This window comes from Phocoena sinus, chromosome 2, assembly GCF_008692025.1.
Source record: "Phocoena sinus isolate mPhoSin1 chromosome 2, mPhoSin1.pri, whole genome shotgun sequence".
Classification (NCBI taxonomy): domain Eukaryota; kingdom Metazoa; phylum Chordata; class Mammalia; order Artiodactyla; family Phocoenidae; genus Phocoena; species Phocoena sinus.
Window position 1 is genome coordinate 11,052,197 of NC_045764.1, and position 20,322 is coordinate 11,072,518.

Here is a 20,322-nt window from a genome sequence, read left to right on the forward strand (position 1 = left end):
GGCTTTAAAACGTATCCTTTACTAATCATGAAATGAAAGACTGATATTAACATACCCTACTAATTCATATTTTCATAATTTTCATGTTCAGAATTCACATGGATTTTCACATTTAGATTTTTCAAAGTACTGAGAAGGCTCTTTGATAACTGAGATAATAAAACACTAGTAATAAAAAGAAAGAAACATAGTTTGGGTGGGAATCATTCAGACATCACAGAGGAGGTTCTGTATTCTTTCCGTCTTCCCATCTTGCAAGTTACTCAAGTCAGTTTCATTTGTGCCCCTTTCAGTTGAGCTTTACAGATATTTTCTCATATGTGTTTGTTTATAGTTTTTCTCTGTCTCTGTTGGGCAGTAAGCTCCTTCCGTCTCCTGGACAGCTGCAGAAAGAGCTTAAAGCAAGAGAAACCAGGTGCTGCCTGGGAGCACTTAGTGTCTCCCATGGGTAGAGGAAGAAGTATTAAAACTATAGCAAACACATGTACGCAGATGCTTCAGTGTAGCTCAGCAAACACCGGATGCCACAGTGTGCCAGCCACTGGGGGTGCAGTTAGGATGCAGATAAAGCTGTTTAAAGTTCTCATGCCATTGGCAATTGCTGCATTCACAGAAAATTCCCGTTGGACGTGCTCTATTGACATGCAGATATGCATAGAGCGTTATGGGGACACATCACGTCCAGGGAACTCCTGGAAAGCTTCCTAGAAGAGATGACGCCTGAACTGAGTCTTGAAGGAAGAGTAGGAATTAGTCCTGTGAAGAAAGATGGGGAGGTGTGACAGGAGCAACCACGAGCTAAGACATGGAGGAGGAAGCAGTACGTTGTGTGCCGGGAAGTCTAGGGTCTCATGCAGCACAGTGATGAGTGTCCCTCAGTGAAGAGTGATGATGTGTCACCACTAAGTTGTCCCTAATGATATTTATCATAATTTGCAAATATTGACTTCTCCTGTAAGTTGGTGTGAAACCTTAGTCAAGGTTCTGTTATTGACAAGTAGTGTAAGTCTATTTTAAATTACCTTAAGCTGAGATGGTGGATTAAAGGAAAGAATTGGGGTATCTCATGATCCCCAAGGCAAAAATGGAGCCAGGCCCGGGAAAGTTTTCAGGAAACCAGCCATCCATTCTCTCTTTTTTTTTTTTTTTTTTTTTTTTGCGGTACACGGGCCTCTCACCGCTGTGGCCTCTCCCATTGTGGAGCACAGGCTCCGGACACGCAGGCTCAGCAGCCATGGCTCACGGGCCCAGCCGCTCCGCGGCATGTGGGATCTTCCCGGACCAGGGCACGAACTCACGTCCCCTGCATCGGCAGGCGGACTCTCAACATCTGCGTCACCAGGGAAGCCCCATTCTCATGTTCTACTACAGATCTGCCGCTGCCATCTTGTAAAGCAATTTCAAGGTTAACTCTTTACTGACTATAAATGGCTCCAGCAGAGTACAGACAAGAGCTGATAAAGACAAAAGTGGATCTGAGCATCATTTCCAGGTGGCTTCTGTCTGTTGAGGAGAAAGATGAAAACAGCAGAGTGGAATGATGCTTATTATACCCATGAAATGGTCTACTTTAAAGATTCAGACATCACAGCTTGGGAACTGGGGAGAGGTCACTGAGAAACCCCAAAGGACCATACAACTGAGCTTGTTTTTAATCAAGACTGTAGCCATGATGCAAAGTGGCAACAGAAGGCCATGAGTCCTTCTTTTTTTTTTTTTTTTTTGCGGTATATGGGCCTCTCACTGTTGTGGCCTCTCCCGTTGCGGAGCACAGGCTCCGGACGCGCAGGCTCAGTGGCCATGGCTCACGGGCCCAGCCGCTCCGCGGCATGTGGGATCTTCCCGGATCGGGATACGAACCCGTGTCCCCTGCATCGGCAGGCGGACTCCCAACCACTGCGCCACCAGGGAAGCCCCATGAGTCCTTCTTAACCACATGCCTCATGGGTGGCTGTCAGCCTCAGAAACCCTAACCTCAGAGCACGAGGCATTCACATAGCAGTCGTGTGCTCAGTGAACTGAACAAAGAATCGTCACAAAGTCAATGTTAGGAAACTCAGGTAGATGTGCAAGTTTCTTAGACTAAAAGTAGATGATGAGAAGACAAGGCTTACTTTAGGAACTGCTTATTACACGCCAGGCACTTTTCTAAGTGCTGAATTCGTATTAATTCATTTACTCCTCCCAGTAATCCTAGGAGGTGGGAACTATTGACATACTCTTTTTATAGACAGGGACAGTGGAGCACTGAGAGGTTAAGTAGCTTCCTCAAGGTCATACAACTAAGAGAAGGTGGGGCTGGGAGTGGAACCCAGGAAGTCTGGTCCCCAGGGGACCTGGGGACACCGGCTGCCTGTTCACCAGTCACCATGTTCCTTTCTCACAATTCACCCACATAGGTTGTAAGAATGAGTTTCTAAACAAAAATGATCCCAGAAACAAATGGATATTTAAATGAACAAGAACTGAAAAGAAGGCAAGTCCATTTCAAAGGAAGAAAATATTGACATGAGGGTTTTCAAACATTTTGGCCGCCATCATCTTACCTTGAACCCAGTTAATATAACAGAGATAAGAGGAGCTGCTCTGGGTGAAGCAAGGGACAGGCACACAAGCCACCAGCTCTGACTGCCCTGTGACCTCTACTTTGACCCCAGGCCGCTTAAAGGACTCGGGGACCCACACCCTACATCAACAGCTGGTTAAAAAGAAAACACTGGAACTGATTCACCTGTCCTTGTTATCTGACTTGGTATCAATGTTAGAGTTTTTGAAAATTTTTTCAACAGTTTGCAACATTTTCATTAGAAGCTCTCCGGTTTCATCATTAAAGCTTCTTATAATGAACTGTTTTGGTTTGGGGTTTGCCTCTCTATCCATTTGAAATAGTACTGACGACCTTACTGAGCACTGGAGAAGAGCTGAGAGGGAGGATGAGGCTGAAAAGAAGAGGGAAAAAGCGAAGTTAAGGCATCTGTGGGGGCGGAGCATGTTGAGAAAGCCTTTGCGTGTATAGATTCTGAATGAAGCAAGTTGCTCTGACTTTGGAAATGAATGGCTGAGAGAGTGGTTCTTTTGTTTATTTGTTTTCTTTACTTTTCCCCTTCCGGTTCCTCAAAAGGAATTCAGGATATTTATTCTTCCTCGGTTATGTTTTTTCCTAAACATTATCTAAACAGTCCACATTCTCTTGTTTGAGTAGTCACCATACCTGCTGAGCTCTTTTTTGCACCTGGAGATCAGGTCACCTAAACTAGAAATTTCCAATATATTTCTTTCTGAGGATGCCTGAACTATACGTCAGAGACTTCCTTTGCTGTTTAAATAAATCCACACAACAGCTACCAATATTTCTTTCAAGATGTAGATTTCTCCTAGCCATTTCAGCTTATATATTTTACTACATTAGTATAACCAGGACCCAATTTCTTCTCCATGTTACTCTCAGAGATGTACTATTACTTCTACCTTCTAGGAATATTGTGGAGGACCGGGGGGTGGGGGGGGGTGGGGGTGATTAACACAAGAATAATGTCAATTCAGGCAATTCTAGAATTGAACTGGATTCCCTCACTTACTAGTAGTACCTCTTTGGGCAAGTTACTCAGACTTTTGCTGCGTCTAGTTCCTTGTTTGTAAATTGGGGATTAAATAATACCTATTCTGAGCTCTACTGAACCTTAGCAAAATAGATACATTTACCCATATACAGACCTTTCTAGCATATAGAAAAAAAGACAAAGAATCACCCAACTCATATGAGGCTTGTATAACTGGGTTTAAAAATCCACAAAGGTAGCAAAAGAAAGGAAAATTGTAGGTCATTCTTACTTACGAAGATGAGATGAACAATCCCAAAGAAAATAGTTTCAAATCAAAACCAGTGGTGTAAAAAAAAAAAAAAAAAAAAAAAAATCAATCCTAGGAATATAAGGATGTTTTTGAACCACTAGAAAAATGTTATGGTTAAACACAGTGAATTGAGTGCATTCAGTTAACTCCTTTTTTTCCTGAAACCCCAGCGAAACGACAGTAAAGAAATAAACAAGATATATATATACCCACAAGGACGAGAGGAAAGGGAGAAGACCTCAGTGGGCAAGAGATGTCAGTGTTGTTTTTTAGGTGATAAAACTGATTAAGGAAGGGCATTGACTCAGCAAAATAGAGAAACTGAAAATCTAAATGTCTATGGAGGCTGATTTCAAAGAGTAGAGAGGAGTCATCAGGCCACAGGATTCCTGAAAGGCTTACTAGTTTGTCACCAGGTTCTTAGAAGGTAGAGTGAGGAATGATCTGGATGCAGCAAGGCAATGGGAAGCATATGAATGGAGAAGTTGGACCTCTAATTGCCCTTCTCCATCCCAGACATATTTTCCAGAGTCATTAAACCAGGGAGCTCCAGACTCCAGTGTACTAGGGAGGATTGAGGGGTGATTGTTTCCAGGGAGGGAGGGAAGGAAGAAAGAAAGGGAGGGAGGGAGGGAGGAAAGGGAAGAAATCAGTCACAGCTAGCATCTACTGAGTGCTTACCATATGCCAGGCTCTGTTCTAAATGTTCTGTGTGTATTAATTCATTTGATCTTCTTAACAACCCACCAGATAGGAGAATAAATGTGCAAAAGTAGCCAAGACAATTTTTTAGAAGAACAAAAAATTGGGACTTGCTCTACCAGACACTAAAACATACTAAAAAGCTATAATAATTTAACAGTATGGTTTTGATGCTGAAATAGACATTTTTGGTTAATGAAACAGAAGTATATAGAAATTGATCCTTGCATATTAGAATGAAGGATATGATAAAAATGACATTTCAAACCAGTAGGGAAAAAAATAAACAATTCAATAAATGGTATTAGGACAATTGACCATATACACACTTGGAAGATATAAATTCCAGATGAATTAAGGGCAAATCTAATATTAAAAATATGTTATAAGCTTGGACTAAGCGACGCCTTCTGAAATAAGACTTGCTTGAAAACACACTAAATGTGTGACTTAGAGCATTGTATTCAGCTTTTTGATGTGTTGTGTTTTTGTTTCTGAATAGAGATGATAATAGTAGAATTATTGTGAAATTTACTCTGATCTAGCAGAGTATAAGTCTCATTTTTTTACATCAAACTTTGTGGTTTAGTTGTTCCATCCAATTCTGCATACCTCAGTCCTCTGGAGACACTGAAATTTTACTTTTCTTGCTGCTATTACCATGTGTGAGTCTAATACACAGAAATTCTCCCTATATTAACTCCTCTTATCTCAGCACCTCTAGAAGTGACAAGAAAATTTTCTCCTTTGACATTTTTGACAAGTTCTCAACCTGCTGACATGACTGCGTGTGAATATGATTACAGACGCCTGGACAAAAACAGGAAAGATCAGCGAATTCTGGTTAGCCTTTGATTTTCTCCTTTTCAGATCAGTTCCCATAAGAAGAAAATTATTAGTTTTATCTAACTTATGGGCCACTTCAACCATTGTCTCCATTCCTTTGCAGTAAGGAATGAATGCTTTCAAAGTGGAAGTAAGAACGTTTTAAGGTCTTTGTTTTTTTTTTTCTCTTGAGCAGTAAGGTAAAAAAATAAAAGGCTGCTTCTTTGGTAAAACTGTTATATTGGTTGGTTGGCTTTTTTTTTTCCCTTTCCGGATGACCAGTGCTATGACAAAGTAACTCTAGGTCTAGACTCTCAGCTGCAAGTGACAGAATCCAATTCAAACCAACCCAAGGGAAAATTTCTTTAAGGGAATGAATTGGCTTAAGTAGCTGGAAAGTTCAGGGTTGGTTATAGCTTCGGGCATAGCTGATTTATACAGGTAAGGCCTGGCTCCACCTGATCCAAATGGAATGAACTCTTCTGGGAAAGAAGCAGGACCTTCTTGCCAGAATAAGGGAGAAAAGCAGTGAACTAGCCAAAGCAACAGCTGTCCGCAGCAGTAACCGGAGATGTTTCCTGGTTCAGCACAGTGTACGTCTGGTCCCTCTATTGGTGTCTTCTCACTTAGGTTATTGTTTGGATGAAGGGGCTGCAACATCACAGCAGTCTTGCTTGGTCGTGAAACCAGTTGCCTGTAGGATATCTGCTTTGGTTCCTTTAATACCTCTTTGCAAGGAGGCCAGAAAACAAGGTGCCTGCTCTCTGTTTCCCGTTCTGCCCCCATGTTATTCTATTGTGATATTTATACTAAGGAACAATCCATATTTTGTTCATTGTGTGTGTGTGTGTGTGTGTGTGTGTGTGTGTGTGTGTCTGTGTGTGTGTGTGTGAGGTTTAATTGGGACAGGATAATGTCCTGTGTATAAATATTGTGAAAAGGAATGCTCATAACCCCTAATAGGATTTGAGTGAAAAGTCTTTTTTTTTTAATTGTAGTATAGTTGATTTACAATGTTGTGTTAGTTTCTGGTGTACAGCAGTGATTCAGATATATATATTCTTTTTCAGATTCTTTTCCATTATACGTTAGTACAAGGTACTGTGATAACGTCTTCTGAATGGGGTTCTGGGTCTCATATTCCTGGTACTGCAGGAAGTTCCTAAGGCTTCATCATCCACGTCTGAAGGTCTGACTGTAATAGTTCTTGAGCCTTGGCCTGTTAGAACTGCCCTCAACACCAGATGAGGGATTGGACCAGCACTGGTAGGGAGTAGAGGGGGTCTCTAACGTCTCTGGGAGCCGGTCTAATTGTTCCCCACTGCAGGGCTGTAACTGAGGCCCGTTGGCACAGCTGACAAATGCTAGGCCCCTCCTGGGGCTCCCGTAGCCACCCCCTCACCCCAGGGAAGTCCAGGAGCATGACTGTCTCCTCCAGTTCCATCTGTCTCAGAATAGGTTCAGGCACCTTCCATGGTTTTTTTGTCCCAAAATTAGGTTTGCTTGTCCTCTCTCTACTCCTTCCATGCCCTCTCCACGCAGACTCGCCCGCCAGCCATTAGAGTGCTTTGTCTCAAGCACAGTGGCAGGAGAGTGGCTCTTAGTAACCATAGGCAACCATGAATCTGTACCAGCTATTTGTGCTATATCTGTAAGGCGCAGTCTCGCCACTGGCCGGGTAGACAGGGAAACGTGCTTTAAAGGTTTTCTTGTACAGTAAAATGTTGTCTCCCCTTTTTCTTTTAGAATGACCAGTCCATGGGCGAGATGCAGATAATTGGAGGTGATGATCTCTCAACACTGGCTGGAAAGGTTCGTTCGTGTAACTATGCTCTGTGTACACTGAGGCATTGAGGTTGCGGGGAAATCAGTGACCTTCATTTCAGGTCAGCACTGTAGTCCATTTTAGGCACTCTCCCAGGTTTGCTAATTCATGCAAATGGATGTGTGAATCCTTTTAATGATTTCTTCTTTTATAAAACACTCCTTCTATCATGCTTCCAAGACCTGATGCGAACCGAATCTTTCGTCTCCAAGCTTCCTTGCATTTTGTTTCAGACAACCTCACATTCCAAACCCCTTAGCATTCCTTCTTCTCTTTCCCTTTCTTTTCCTACTCACCCTTTCAGGTACCTTCTGAAAGGGAAGACTTTTCCTTTGTCTGTCTGCTTTTCTCCTCTCGTCTGTGCCTCAGCACCTAAGCACTTCAGTAAGACATTAAAACAGGTTTGTTGAAATGTTTAAAATTTAGGCAGGGAATAAAAAAAGGATATCTGGAGATTTTTTTCATCTTTCAGCACTTTGCCTTTTTTCCCCCCATTAAAAAGAATGTAGCCCAGGAGATGATGAGGCAGACACCTCCGATGTTAATTTGGAGTTCCAGATCTGCCAGTGCTTAATGATAAAGTGAAAAACTGTTTGGATTCTGACATAAATCCACGCATTTGGGAAGGAAGAGTTGTTTCATCAAGCAGATGGTCTTTGTGCAAATGTGATCAGAAATGCAAGTTTTGCCGTGAATGAAAGCGACACGGAATTTGTTTTTGTTCACCTCTGCTGACGTATCTTGTATTCATTATCCCTGAGCAACTTCAGCTTTCTAAGTAAAACGGATCAGTCTATTATACAAGCTTAATCTCTCATATTTGCGGTTGTTATTGTTTTGCAATGCCCACATGGGGAAAGAAAGAGCAGCCACATTTAATTTTAAAAAAAGGTATAATGACACTAGGAACACTGCAGAGCCACAAGGACAAACTACAGAGCCGCTTACTTCCCTCTCCTCGGAAGATAGCATAGCATCTGAGTGTTAAATTGCTATCTAGTACGAAATTGTGCCCCGCAGAAATTGGAATTAACTTGTTGGTGTTAATAATGTATGTATCACATGGCCACCATTTACTGTTACTACATCAGTGCATAAAATATTATTTGATACTTGAGTATTTTATCCTAGAAAGATAAAATACTCAAAGCAATTTCCAGAAATTCATAACTTCTAACAACCCTGGAGTGGTCTTTAAATGATAAGTCATTTTAGTACTTTGTTGTATGACACTGCCTTGTAAGTTTATTACACAAGAGAATTATCGTACCTTGTGCATTTACCATGGAAGATGTCAATGTGGCAACTCTAAGAATCCCAAAGGAATGCCAAGAAAAACTGTGCACAGAAAAAGTGTAGTCTTTCTCTCCTGCCTTCTAAAATCATCTTCTATTTTGTTTTTAAAGTGATTTTCCCTCTTAAGTGAGCACTGGATATTCCCTTCCTTTAAGACATAGGATAAAGGTTATAATTTTTTTAAAAGAGAGAGAGAGGAGATTGAGGAAAGGGTCGTTTCTTACTGGGGGTGGAGTGAGCAGAGGAGGTAACAAGGCTGTGCCTCAGTTTCCTCACCTACAATTACTGCAAAGACCACCCCCATGATGAGAAAGTAGAGATCATGGAAGTTGAGGTAGGAAAAATGGAAACCAGCCAGCAGTAAGTCCGAACAGGAGTGGGCTTCAGTTTTTTGCTAGCATGACAATTGATTCGTCCAGGTTACCAGGTGCTGTTATGTGGTGTCTTTCCACTCTCCGTGTGTGCATAGACGCATTTCTATATACATTCAGAGGTGTGCTGAGTAGAACACCTTGGGCTTCTTGGGTAAATGTTTTCAAGATGAATCACCATTGATAACCAGGTTCTCAGCTGTCTCGACATGCAGCTCAGGGTCCCTAGGCTCATGTCAGAAGGGAGTGTTTAATGAACCAATGTAGACCACACTCTGTGCTTTCAAATATATCTTGAATCTGCCTATGTCTCTCCATCTCCATGGTAACCATCCAAATGTAGACCTTGCTACTCAAAGTGTGGTCTAGGGCAGGCATCAGATAAACTTTCCAGGTAAGGGCCAAATAGTAAATATTTTTCGGTTTTGTGGCCCATATAGTCTTCTGTTCATCGACTTCACTCTGCCATCATAGCATGAAAGCAGAAAGCTGCCATAGGTGAAATGGAAACCAATGGACATGGCTGCGTTTCAATAAAACTTTATTTACAAAAACAGGCGGCAGGCCAGATTTGGCCAATGGGCCATAGTTTGCTGACCCTTGGTCTAGAAACCAGCAAGGTCAGCGCCACCTGGAGGCTTATTAGAAATGTAGTATCTCGGGCTTCCCTGGTGGCACAGTGGTTGAGAATCCGCCTGCCGATGCAGGAGACGCGGGTTCGTGCCCCGGTCCGGGAAGATCCCGCATGCCGTGGAGCGGCTGGGCCCGTGGGCCATGGCCACCGAGCCTGCGCGTCCGGAGCCTGTGCTCCGCAGCGGGAGAGGCCACAGCAGTGAAAGGCCCGCATACCACAAAAAAAAAAAAAAAAAAGAAATGTAGTATCTCAGATCCCACCCCAGATATACTGAATTAAATCTTCATTTTAACAAGATACCAGACATGATTCCTATCCACATTAAAGTTTGAGAAGACTAGTCTCTAGGGCGAGACTAGCTCTGTCCCTCTTCTGAGCTGCTGTGAAAACCTAACCAGTCTCCCTGAACTTACCTTCACTTAACTATGCCACCCTGCAAACCATTCTCCAAGAAGCAGTCAAAGGGATCTTCTTAAAATACAAATTGGATCACATCACTTGCCTACTGAAAACCTTTCAGCAGCCTGTCAATTAGGGTTGTCAGACTTAGTAAAAAAAAAAAAAAAAAACAAAGCAAAAACAGGATGCCAAGTTAAATCTGAATTTCAAATAAGCAATGAATAAATTTTCAGCATAAGTATGTCCCATGCAATATTTGGAACACACGTAAACTAAAAAGTTGTTCTTTATCTGAAATTCAGATGTATCTGGATGTTCTGTATTTTACCTGGCAACCCAGTGCTCTGAGATTACAGTCCGACCTCCTTATCACAGCCTCAAAGACCCGCGTGATCTGGCCCTGTCTCCCTCCCAGCATCATGGTACAGCGATCACCTCCACCTCGCAGTGCAGTAAGCACGCTGGCTAAGCTCCTTCCTGCCAAGACCTCGGACAAGCCGTGGCCTCCACCTGGAATCCACTTTCCTCCTCTCCGTCAGATTTCAGCCTAAAGGCTCCCGTGTAAGGGAGGCCTTCCCCGACTCTCGGTCTGAAATGAGCACAAGCTCTTCCCCTCTAGCCGTCCCCCCGCCCCACATTCTCCATTAAGTCTCTATACCCACCCTGTTTCCACTGAAGCCTTTTCCATAATTTCCGGTGTTTATTTGGGGCTTATTTATTTTATTTGCCCATTTCCCCCACCAGGATGTCAGTGTGATGGCGGCAGGGACCATTCTATCCCAGCATTGTGCATCGTACCTAGTCTGCAACAGGTCGGAATAAGTATTTGGTGATCGAGTGAGTGCAGGCTCCTCTTTCTCTTAGATAGAAATCAGAAAGACCTCTTCAGTTAAGTTTGGGAACGGGCGGACATGGCAGAAGGAAAGGGTAAATAGAAGCCCACCTGGTCACACGGAAGGACGATGAACCAGCTGGTTTGGTTGGGAACTGGATGAGTGATGTCGAGTGAGGGGACGTTCTCTCTGTAGAAGCAGAAGGGCTTCAGTGTTCCACGGGAGTCCAGGCTAGACGGAGTTGGTGAGTGCTACACACCTGAGAGTGGAGAATGAAAAAAATTTCACTTAACCTTTGGAATTTCCTTTTCCTTAAAAGGATAAAGGCATTCATATGGCCTGCTCTGCTCATCCCTTCTTCAGCCTTTCAGAAAAGGCTATCCATTAAGAGTTTGAGAGAACTTTAAAAATAAATTTCAGGGATTTCCCTGGTGGTCCAATGGTTAAGACTCCGTGCTTCCCATGCAGGGGGCGCGGGTTGGATCCCTGGTCGGGGAATTAAGATCCTGCAGGCCAGGCAGAGTGGCTGAAAAAAGAAAAAGAAAAAAAAAAAAATTCAGAGGCCCTTCAGAGTGTTTCCATCATGCAGAATGTACACCAGCTGGGAAAAAAACTTAAAAGGAAAAGGCACCCAACAGTGAGTGGGTCCTTTTGTTAATGGTGGTAGAAGAAAGTCTGAAACTGCAATAAGTATCTGCCTGGGATGGAAGATGCTTTGGGTGAATATCTGCGTTGCAAGTGTTGTTACAAGCCATCAGCTAACTTATCCCTTCTCATAGAGTAATCACAATTTCTCAGTCAACAAATTTACACTGAAGTTATACTTATCATTATATTATTAGTCTGCCATGAACTTATTCAGGCCTTCTTTTTTTTAATGCTCGGTACCCAGAGAAGAACTTTAGGGGTTCTTTCCACACAAGACTGTTTCCTTGAGCTTAAAGAAATCCAAAGAAGGAATGATTCCTTAGGACTATAATCCTCTTAGAGAGAAGAGGGTGAGGTTTTACTTGGGACCAGAACGTCTAGGAATAGCACCGAAGAGGGAGAGAGATTAGCATGTGGAAAGAGGGAGGAAGGGGAGGGAATAGCGGAGCCAGAGGACAGGAGTGGCCCAGTGTGACTGAAGGAAATGAGTCAAAAATAGGAAAACGATAATTTGAAAAACTGAAAATGTCGACTGAATTTGGTTTATAGAATATGTTGAATAACTAGTGTAACTTGCTCGGAAAAGCGAAGAGCCGCAAAAGTTGCTGGGCCGTGGTGACATCATGAAGCTGTGTTTTGGGGAAAATGCACCTGACGGGAAGGTGGAATTAACTGAAAGAAGGGAGAGACTCCAGGTAGAGAAACCAGTTAGGAGACCACTTGATTGTTCACTTGATTGATTGACTGATTGGAGCACTTGAACTACAGGAACGAAGTAGGGGGTGAAACAGAAGGAATAGCCCTCTCCAAAGGCGCAGGAAGGAGCTCAGTGATTCCTAAAAGAGGGAGGGTTAGAAAGGATTTTTTAAAATCAAATTTGTTTATAGAAGGACTTTTAAAAACATGGGAAAATCACCTGTATAATTTTCCATGCATTGTAAACCCCGTAACTGTACTATGTAACTTCTTAAGTCCTCTATAGATGTGCAAGTTAAAATGTTTAGGAAAGGGAGGGCTTCCCTGGTGGGTCAGTGGTTGAGAGTCTGCCTGCCGATGCAGGGGACACGGGTTCGTGCCCCGGTCCGGGAGGATCCCACATGCCGCGGAGCAGCTGGGCCCGTGAGCCATGGCCGCTGAGCCTGCGCGTCCGGAGCCTGTGCTCCGCAACGGGAGAGGCCACAACAGGGAGAGGCCCGTGTACCGCAAGAAAAAAAAAAACAAAATGTTTAGGAAAGGGAGATTCTAGACAGCCCCTGTGCTCCCTTCTGTTTCTTGGCTTCTTTTATTACCTCTTCTTCCTTCCTTCCTCCCTCCCTCCCTCCCTCCCTCCCTTCCTTCCTTTCTCTCTCCTTCCTTCCTTCCTTCCTTCTTTCCTCCCTCCCTCCTTCCCTCCCTCCCTCCCTTCCTCCCTCCCTTCCTTCCTCCCTCCCTTCCTTTCCTTCTCCCTCCTTCCCTCCTCCCTCCCTCCCTCCTTCCCTCCTCCCTCCCTCCCTCCTTCCCTCCTCCCTCCCTCCCTCCCTTCCTTCTTTCCTCCCTCCCTCCCTCCCTCCCTTCTTTTTTTTAAAGCAAAAGGAAGAAAACTCCCAAGAAAGGCTGGCTGCGTCATGGTTCTAAGTAGGTCACGGCAGTTGAATACAGGGAGCCCTCAATGATTCAGTTCAGTGGCCCCTTCAGCTCACAGCATTAAAAGCATTTCACTTGGTGTGTTTAAGCTGTCTGCACACTGTGCTCGCTGGCTGATTTTTTTCAAAGTTGATTTAATCCTGGCACTTCATAAAATGTGTGTATCCATCAAAGCAAGACGATTTTGTTCACGTTCGAGAGAAATCTCTGAAAGGGTGGAATAAAACCAGACGCATGGAAACAGGCGCAACTCCAGCAATGGAAAAACACAGATGTGTAGGTTAAGTGCAAGATTTCAGGAGACGTGCCACCCCACCCCGAATAAGTTTCTAACCAAACGCCAGAGTGAGGCATCGGAAGCTGCCAACGTTTCCTCCTTGGCTGCCTTAACTGTTTAAATCATTCCTTTTAAATTGCATCTGACTAGGCTGAGAACAGTAACGGAAATGCCCACCGACTGATGATTCTGGCAATTCTGTGAATTATCACATAAAGTGAAACGCTGGACTGCATGCCTTTCTCCATGGGGTTTACGTTCACCCTCGTGCGCACACTCAGCATCCACGCTCAGCTCCCCATCATTCCTGCCATCATCCCTCTGCTGGGTGTGACCACAGCCGCAAAAATACATCGCTGCCGATTAGACCGTGGTGTGCTGATCATTTTGCATTTTGAAAGACTGAAAGGAATAACCTATTTAAGAAAACCATTTAGATTTGCATAACTCTTTCCTTCTTTCTTTCCTTCTTCTCTTCCTTCCCTCCTTTCTTTTTCTTTAGGAAACCCGACGGGATCAGCTTCGATCAGGATCATGCAATAGCAAAGAAAGGACACACTCTGGAGAGTCCCCATAGGATTTTTGCCTGAGGTTCCCAAGCTACAGATTTTACTGGCTTTCTGGGAGGAAGTGAGCTCGGTGTGATGAGATGACTAAGATGGGGGCTGGTGAACATCTCAGATTCAGTGATTGGAGTTAGCAGATTGGAAGTGTTTAAGGGAGGCACAGTACGTTCTGGAAAATCCCCAGGGTTGCCCAGTCAAGAAAATAGGGATTTTAGAAGATTTCTTAAAGGAAAATTAAAAGCAATAGACATTAATAATAGCTCAGTTAAGGAGGGATTATACATCTTTAAGGAGAAAAATGGAGGGGATGTGTCAAAAGTATAATGAACTAGAGAAAGAAAGAAGGTCGGAATTGTTGATTTGTTCCACGGGCAGTTTTCTGAGCCCCGACTACATACCAGTCTCCATGTTACATGCTGATCATATAAAGATGAGTTAGTCGTTGTCTCTTAGCTTGTGGAGCTAATCTTGGTCCATTAAAGTATAAAGAGATTAGTTCTCTTGGACAATACTGAAAATGCTTCCAAAGTTGGGGTAGTCACTGTCTCTCTACTCAAGGAGGGTTTTCAAGGCAGAGCCAATCTTCCAAAGGTACTAAAAGCATTGCTGTATTTGGAGGTGAGCTTTTCACACAACGGGCAGGCCACTAAAAATCCAGGAGTCAATCCATATACCACTAATGAAAGAGTTTGAAAACACTGTTGATGTTCTCTACAGGAAAATAAATATATATGCAATGACTGCTCTGTAGAACTCACTAAAGAACTCCAGTTTTCTGCATAGTTCCCTTTCAAGAGCAGGCGGTTTTTCTATACTCGTATTCCCATGCCCATCATTTAGGAGCCTGCTAAATAATTTTACTTTTTTAGTACTCTGCAGAACTCAGAAAGTCCTTTGTATTGTTACAGACTATTCTAAATGAAAAGAGATTAAAGATCCAGTGCACGGTCTTAGATGAGACAAACCGACTACAACAAAAGCCATCTGAAGGACAACTGGGAAAATTTAAATATGTACTAGGTTTATATGATATTAAGAAATTATTGTCGAGGGGCTTCCCTGGTGGTGCAGTGGTTAAGAATCCACCTGCCAATGCAGGGGACACGGGTTCGAGCCCTAGTCCGGGAAGATCCCCCATGCTGTGGAGCAACTAAGCCCATACGCCACAACTACTGAGCCTGCGCTCTAGAGCCCACAAGCCACACTACATGAGTCCACGTGCCACAACTACTGAAGCCCGTGCACCTAGAGCCCGTGCTCCGCAACAAGAGAAGCCACCGCAATGAGAGGCCCGCGCACGGCAATGAAGAGTAGCCCCTGCTCGCCACAACTAGAGAAAGCCCGCGCGCAGCAACGAAGACCCAATGCAGCCAAAAATAAATAATTTTAAAATAATAATAATTGATTTTTAAAAAAGAAATTATTGTTGAATAAAGAAGTGTGGTATACATATACAGTGGAATGTTACTAAGCCATTAAAAAAAAAACGAAGGAAATCCTGCCGTTTTCAACAACATGGATGGACCTTGAAGACGTTACGCTAAGTGAAATAGGTTGGACAGAGAAAAACAAATACTGTGTCATCTTACCTATATGTGGAATCTAAAACAGAATAAAACAAAACAGAAGCCAAACTCACAGGAAGAAAGGTCAGATCTGTGGTTACCAGAGGCAGGGTGTGGGCCCGGGGAAGCCGGTCAAAAAGCACGAACTTCCAGCTGTAAGTCAGATAAGTCTAGAGATGTAGCATACAGCATGGTAACTCTAGTTAACACTACTGAGCGATATATGTAAAAGTTATTAAAAGAGTAAACCCTAAGACTCCTCATCACAAAGAAAAGATGGTTTTGCTTCTTTTGCTTTTTGTTTGTATCGTATCTACGTGAGAGGATGGCTGCTGACTAAATTTGTTGCAGTAATCATTTCACAGTATATCTAAGTCAAACCACCGTGCTGTACACCTTAAACTAACATAGTGGAGTATGTCAATTATATCTCGATCAAATGGAAAAAATGAAAAAAGAAATAAATTATTGCCATTTTTGTTAGAGGTGCTAATACTTAGGCCATGCGTAATGTACAATGTCATGATAACTTTAATATAAAATATGTAAGCATTTTTAAATACTGTTAACAGTTAGAAACGCATCAACATCTAGAAAATCTTTAGACTTTTCTATTTGATTTTCATCATGTGTATGCATTACCTTGATTTTTTAAATGTATTTAATTAATTTTGACACTATATCTCTGGATTTGTGCCTATACAAATCCCACTTCCCAGCCACCACTATACACTTCAAGGATGACTCTTGTTTTGCAAGGCTCTGAGCTTTCAAAAAAACAGATTTAATTACGTGCAGTGCACTTTATTTAATGAGGCAAGAATGCAGACTAACAGTTTAAACAGCGTTTTCATTATAAGATTGAAACAAAAAGAAATTGTGAACCAGGACATTAAATTAACCAAGTATTCTCCCAGTATTCCGGTTGGTTAATAGGCATCGTTGATAAGCCTCAATCAAACTAAAAATGCACACCCTAACTAGTTGTGATGGGTTGATGGTTAAGAATATAGCAAATGCGTTAAGTATACCAAGGGGACTTCTCTGTCAGTGTGATCCGCGGGGGATACCGTGGGCATGACCTATTTTAAAAACGACAAAATAATCTTATATTTTAATGATAAAATTAAGATTATTTAATGGATTTAATGAATAAAAAGACTGTACCTGTACAGACACCAATATTGCAGCACTCAGTAATTCCAGAAAGACTGTTAAAATGAATCTGGGGGCTTCCCTGGTGGCGCAGTGGTTGAGAGTTTGCCTGCCGATGCAGGGAACACGGGTTCGTGCCTCGGTCTGGGAAGATTCCCACATGCCGCGGAGCAGCTGGGCCCGTGAGCCATGGCCGCTGAGCCTGCGCGTCTAGAGCCTGTGCTCCGCAACGGGAGAGGCCACAACAGTGAGAGGCCCGCGTACTGCAAAAAAAAAAAATGAATCTGGAAGCCTAGATTACCTCCAAACATTTGGGTTAGATGGACGGCAGAGGACCAGCTAAGCTGATTGTGAAATTCTAACTCTCAGCAAACTGTGTGTTTATCTTACGAGCCAGATTTGCCTCATATTCTAAATAGCTGTGTTTTTTGTGTTGCCTTGTTTTTTTATTTCAGAATGTCCTCATTGTCGAGGTAAGCTGACTTTTCTTTATCCATACTTGGAAGCTGAAAGAATCCAGTGGTGAGTTTCGAAATATAGAACCTGTTATCAGACTGGCCAAGGATTTATTGAATTCCCACTGTGTTGAGGGTTCTTCAAATTTACAGAATAGGAATCAACTGGAATCACTGGCTTGAAATAACTGAGAATGGAAGCTTTGCAATAAGAGTTGCATGGTACTTTATCCAGTTTTATATCTAATGCCACCCATGTCTAAACTGGTTCTTATACCTATTTGTGAATCAGACATTTTCACAGAAGAGAAAATGAGCCCACAGAACCAAAATTTTTTAATAGTAAAACCAAGGTTAGAATTCTCTTCACCCTTAATTCAGTGTTCTTGCTAATGTCCTCTAATGACTTGGAATAATTCTCCCTTTGGCATCCAAATCGTAAATAGAATTAATCTAAAAATTTGCTATCCAGGGGAAATCTATAATTTAATTTAATTTGTTTTTCTGTTTAAAAAATAAAAAGAAGAAAGAAAGAACGGGTCCTGGAGCCCAGCAGGCCTGTCTTATCAGCTGGCAAAAATTCAGGGAAGCTGTTTTCAAGCTTTGGTTACAATTGCCTGAGTGTGCCACATGTATCTGCAGTTCTGCCTCAGATGTAACCCATGAAGTAGACCCTCTAGCCAAACGCATTGCCCATCCCTGGCTAAATTCAGACCTGTTGTTTTGATAATCAGCTCCTGACAGCTGATTTCTGCCCCACGGACAATCCATTCCGGCTGCCATTCTACTCCTAATTATGCAGCGGCTCATCAGCGGGGATGAGCCTCCGCTCACGGCAGCCTCGCACCCTCAGAACTCACAGGCTGTCACCAGCTGCTGTCCAGACACATCTCACTTCCCAGCCATAGAATCTCCTATTAAGTGAGGAGAGCAAGGGGGGAGGCGTTTATCCATTCGGCGTATTCAGATGTACATCCCAAGTCCATGAAAATTCATGCGTCCTGTGTTCTGTGACATAACCTCAGGGCCAAATTTAGTCCTTGAATGCGCCTGCACGAATCCAAAGGGACTCAATAAAGAGCCCCACGTGCTTTCCAGAGGCTGAACTTAGCCTTTCAACACAGCTCAAGGATTCTAGGAGGAAATAGTCACCAATATATCCCCCCGCCAAACCCAGCTTCCAGAAAGAAGCACCTGTCTAAAAAATATAACCGGCTCTGCCTCCTACTTTTACTCTAATTTGATGGCAGTTCTAATTATGATGCATTATTAATAAGGACTAGAATCATCTGTCTGGATGAAATGCCTTTTAATGCAGCCCAAAGGCATTTGGTTGAATTTGTCTGTCCTCTTTGCAAAGGATGTTGTCGGAACCGGGAGGACCATGAAAGCATTGCTCGGTAGCATAGAGAAATACAAGCCCAACAGGATTAAGGTAGCCAGGTGAGTGCCACGTTCACATCATCGCTGTTTCTGTCTTTCCAGACCAGCACGAGAGGGATGCTAACACAGGAAGCTGTTTCCAATGAGTGCAGTCAATTCCAAACCACTGACCCTTTGCCCTGGAGTGTTGTGGTTTGACCATACTGAACAAACAGCCCATTTGACCGCTAGCCTGAGAGAGAGGAAAGGGAAGAGGACATGCTTTGCTGTGCCTCTGAGCCCCTCTTTCCGATGCCCTCTGTTAGTTGTTTCCAGGAGCAGCTGGCAGAGCCCCAGTGCCTGCGCCCCTCTCCCTTCCTTTTATCCAGAATCTCACTGATGAGGTGCCGCAGGAGGGAATTCGAGGGCTGTGCTAATGCCCCATGTACCCGAGGGAAAAAAATGCACGTTTCAAATATATATTGTAATGATGTTCAGTTCTATTTGCAATTGACAAATATTTCATCTGGATCACTAAAGCTTTTTTTTTTTCTCTTTTAATGGTAGTTTGTTGGTGAAGAGAACACCTAGAAGTGATGGCTTTAGACCTGACTGTAAGTGTTTTTTGGGTTTTTGTTGGCTGCTGGTGGTGTTTTGTATTTCAGAATCTTTGGTTTCCTCGTTGTTGGCATTCTTGTGAAACGGAAGCTATAAAGATTTGATGGTCCCATAAATGGTCTGTGGTCTCCCCAGCAATAGAACCCTCTACAACCGAAGGTTTTCATTTTCTAATTTGCATCTTTCCCAGGAACTGTGTTGTGTACACAGTTTTTATTTTTAGGTTTTCCATAGTACCTTCACTCCTAAGAACTCAGTTAAATTGGTTTCAGGGGGTAGAGGGAGACGTGACCCCCTCCTGGGCTGACTTGGACGCACAGGGTTCCTGCCTTGGCCTCTGTCCTCACCAGTTGGACACAGAGAGGCACTGGGAAGGTTGAGAGGTGTTCTACTGTCTCCAGGAGCTGTGAGCGGACAACGCACAGCGCTGACCTTCAGCAAGCCTGAATTTTAGCGCAGAAGAGGAAATAGGAGACACCGCTCCACCACCTGCAAACACAAGTATAATAACACAGAGACTTAACAGAGCAAATATCTCTAGATACCATCTTCACACTTGAGTTCAGACACATGTTCCGAAGGACTTTGCTCATCTAAGGCACTTTCCTCCCTCCTCCCCAGGATACGAATAGTTCTAATGCCAGAGAGGATAAACAAGCTGCTTGATTATTTATTATTCTAACACTAGAGGCGATATTTTTTTCACTTGCATAGGCAGACTTCAGCTTGAGTTTTATGACTTACATTTGCACTCAAGCCTCTGGGATAATTTGGCTGCAGTTCTCATCAGCAAGCTGAACAAACAGAAGCACGAGAAGCACACTATGGATGGGTGATGTGCCAGTGACACCGAACCAGCGATTCTTTATTCTAAAAACAAGTTTCATTCCTAGGCGGGGTGTATTAAATCTAGACAATGTCGGTTCTGGCCAGATAGACCCAATAGCATGTCCCTGTCCAGATATTGGCTTGGGGAATGTAATCTGGATATAGTTAAGGTCCAACAAGGTTAATAAACAGAAATCTTCTAAGGAAATAACGTAAGATACTGTATAGAGAAGATTTCAACTGAAGTTGAAAGACATGCACTTCAGACATATCCAACTAGTTACAGATGTCTTGTGTCAGTCACAGCAGCAGCATTAATAAAATAACAGCAGCTAACAGTAGTAAGAGATTTATTTTTTTAATTTTTAAAAATTGAAGTATAGTTGATTTACAATGTCTTAGTTTCAGGTGTACAGCACAGTGATTCAGTTATACATATATGTGTGTGTGTGTGTGTGTGTGTGTGTGTGTGTGTGTATTCTTTTTTA

At 43.0% G+C, this 20,322-nt stretch overlaps 1 protein-coding gene across 7 annotated transcripts in view; it reads left to right on the forward strand.

The window, feature by feature from the left end:
• The window catches only part of PRTFDC1 (phosphoribosyl transferase domain containing 1), a 93,664-nt gene that overhangs the window by 67,968 nt on the left and 5,374 nt on the right, over positions 1 to 20,322 (forward strand). For all 7 annotated transcript variants that reach the window (XM_032623142.1, XM_032623141.1, XM_032623138.1 and 4 more), the window contains 4 exons: positions 7,126 to 7,191; positions 17,027 to 17,044; positions 18,387 to 18,469; positions 18,956 to 19,002. In XM_032623142.1, the coding sequence (XP_032479033.1) occupies positions 7,126 to 7,191; positions 17,027 to 17,044; positions 18,387 to 18,469; positions 18,956 to 19,002 (214 nt within the window). The remainder of the gene's footprint in view (positions 1 to 7,125; positions 7,192 to 17,026; positions 17,045 to 18,386; positions 18,470 to 18,955; positions 19,003 to 20,322) is intronic.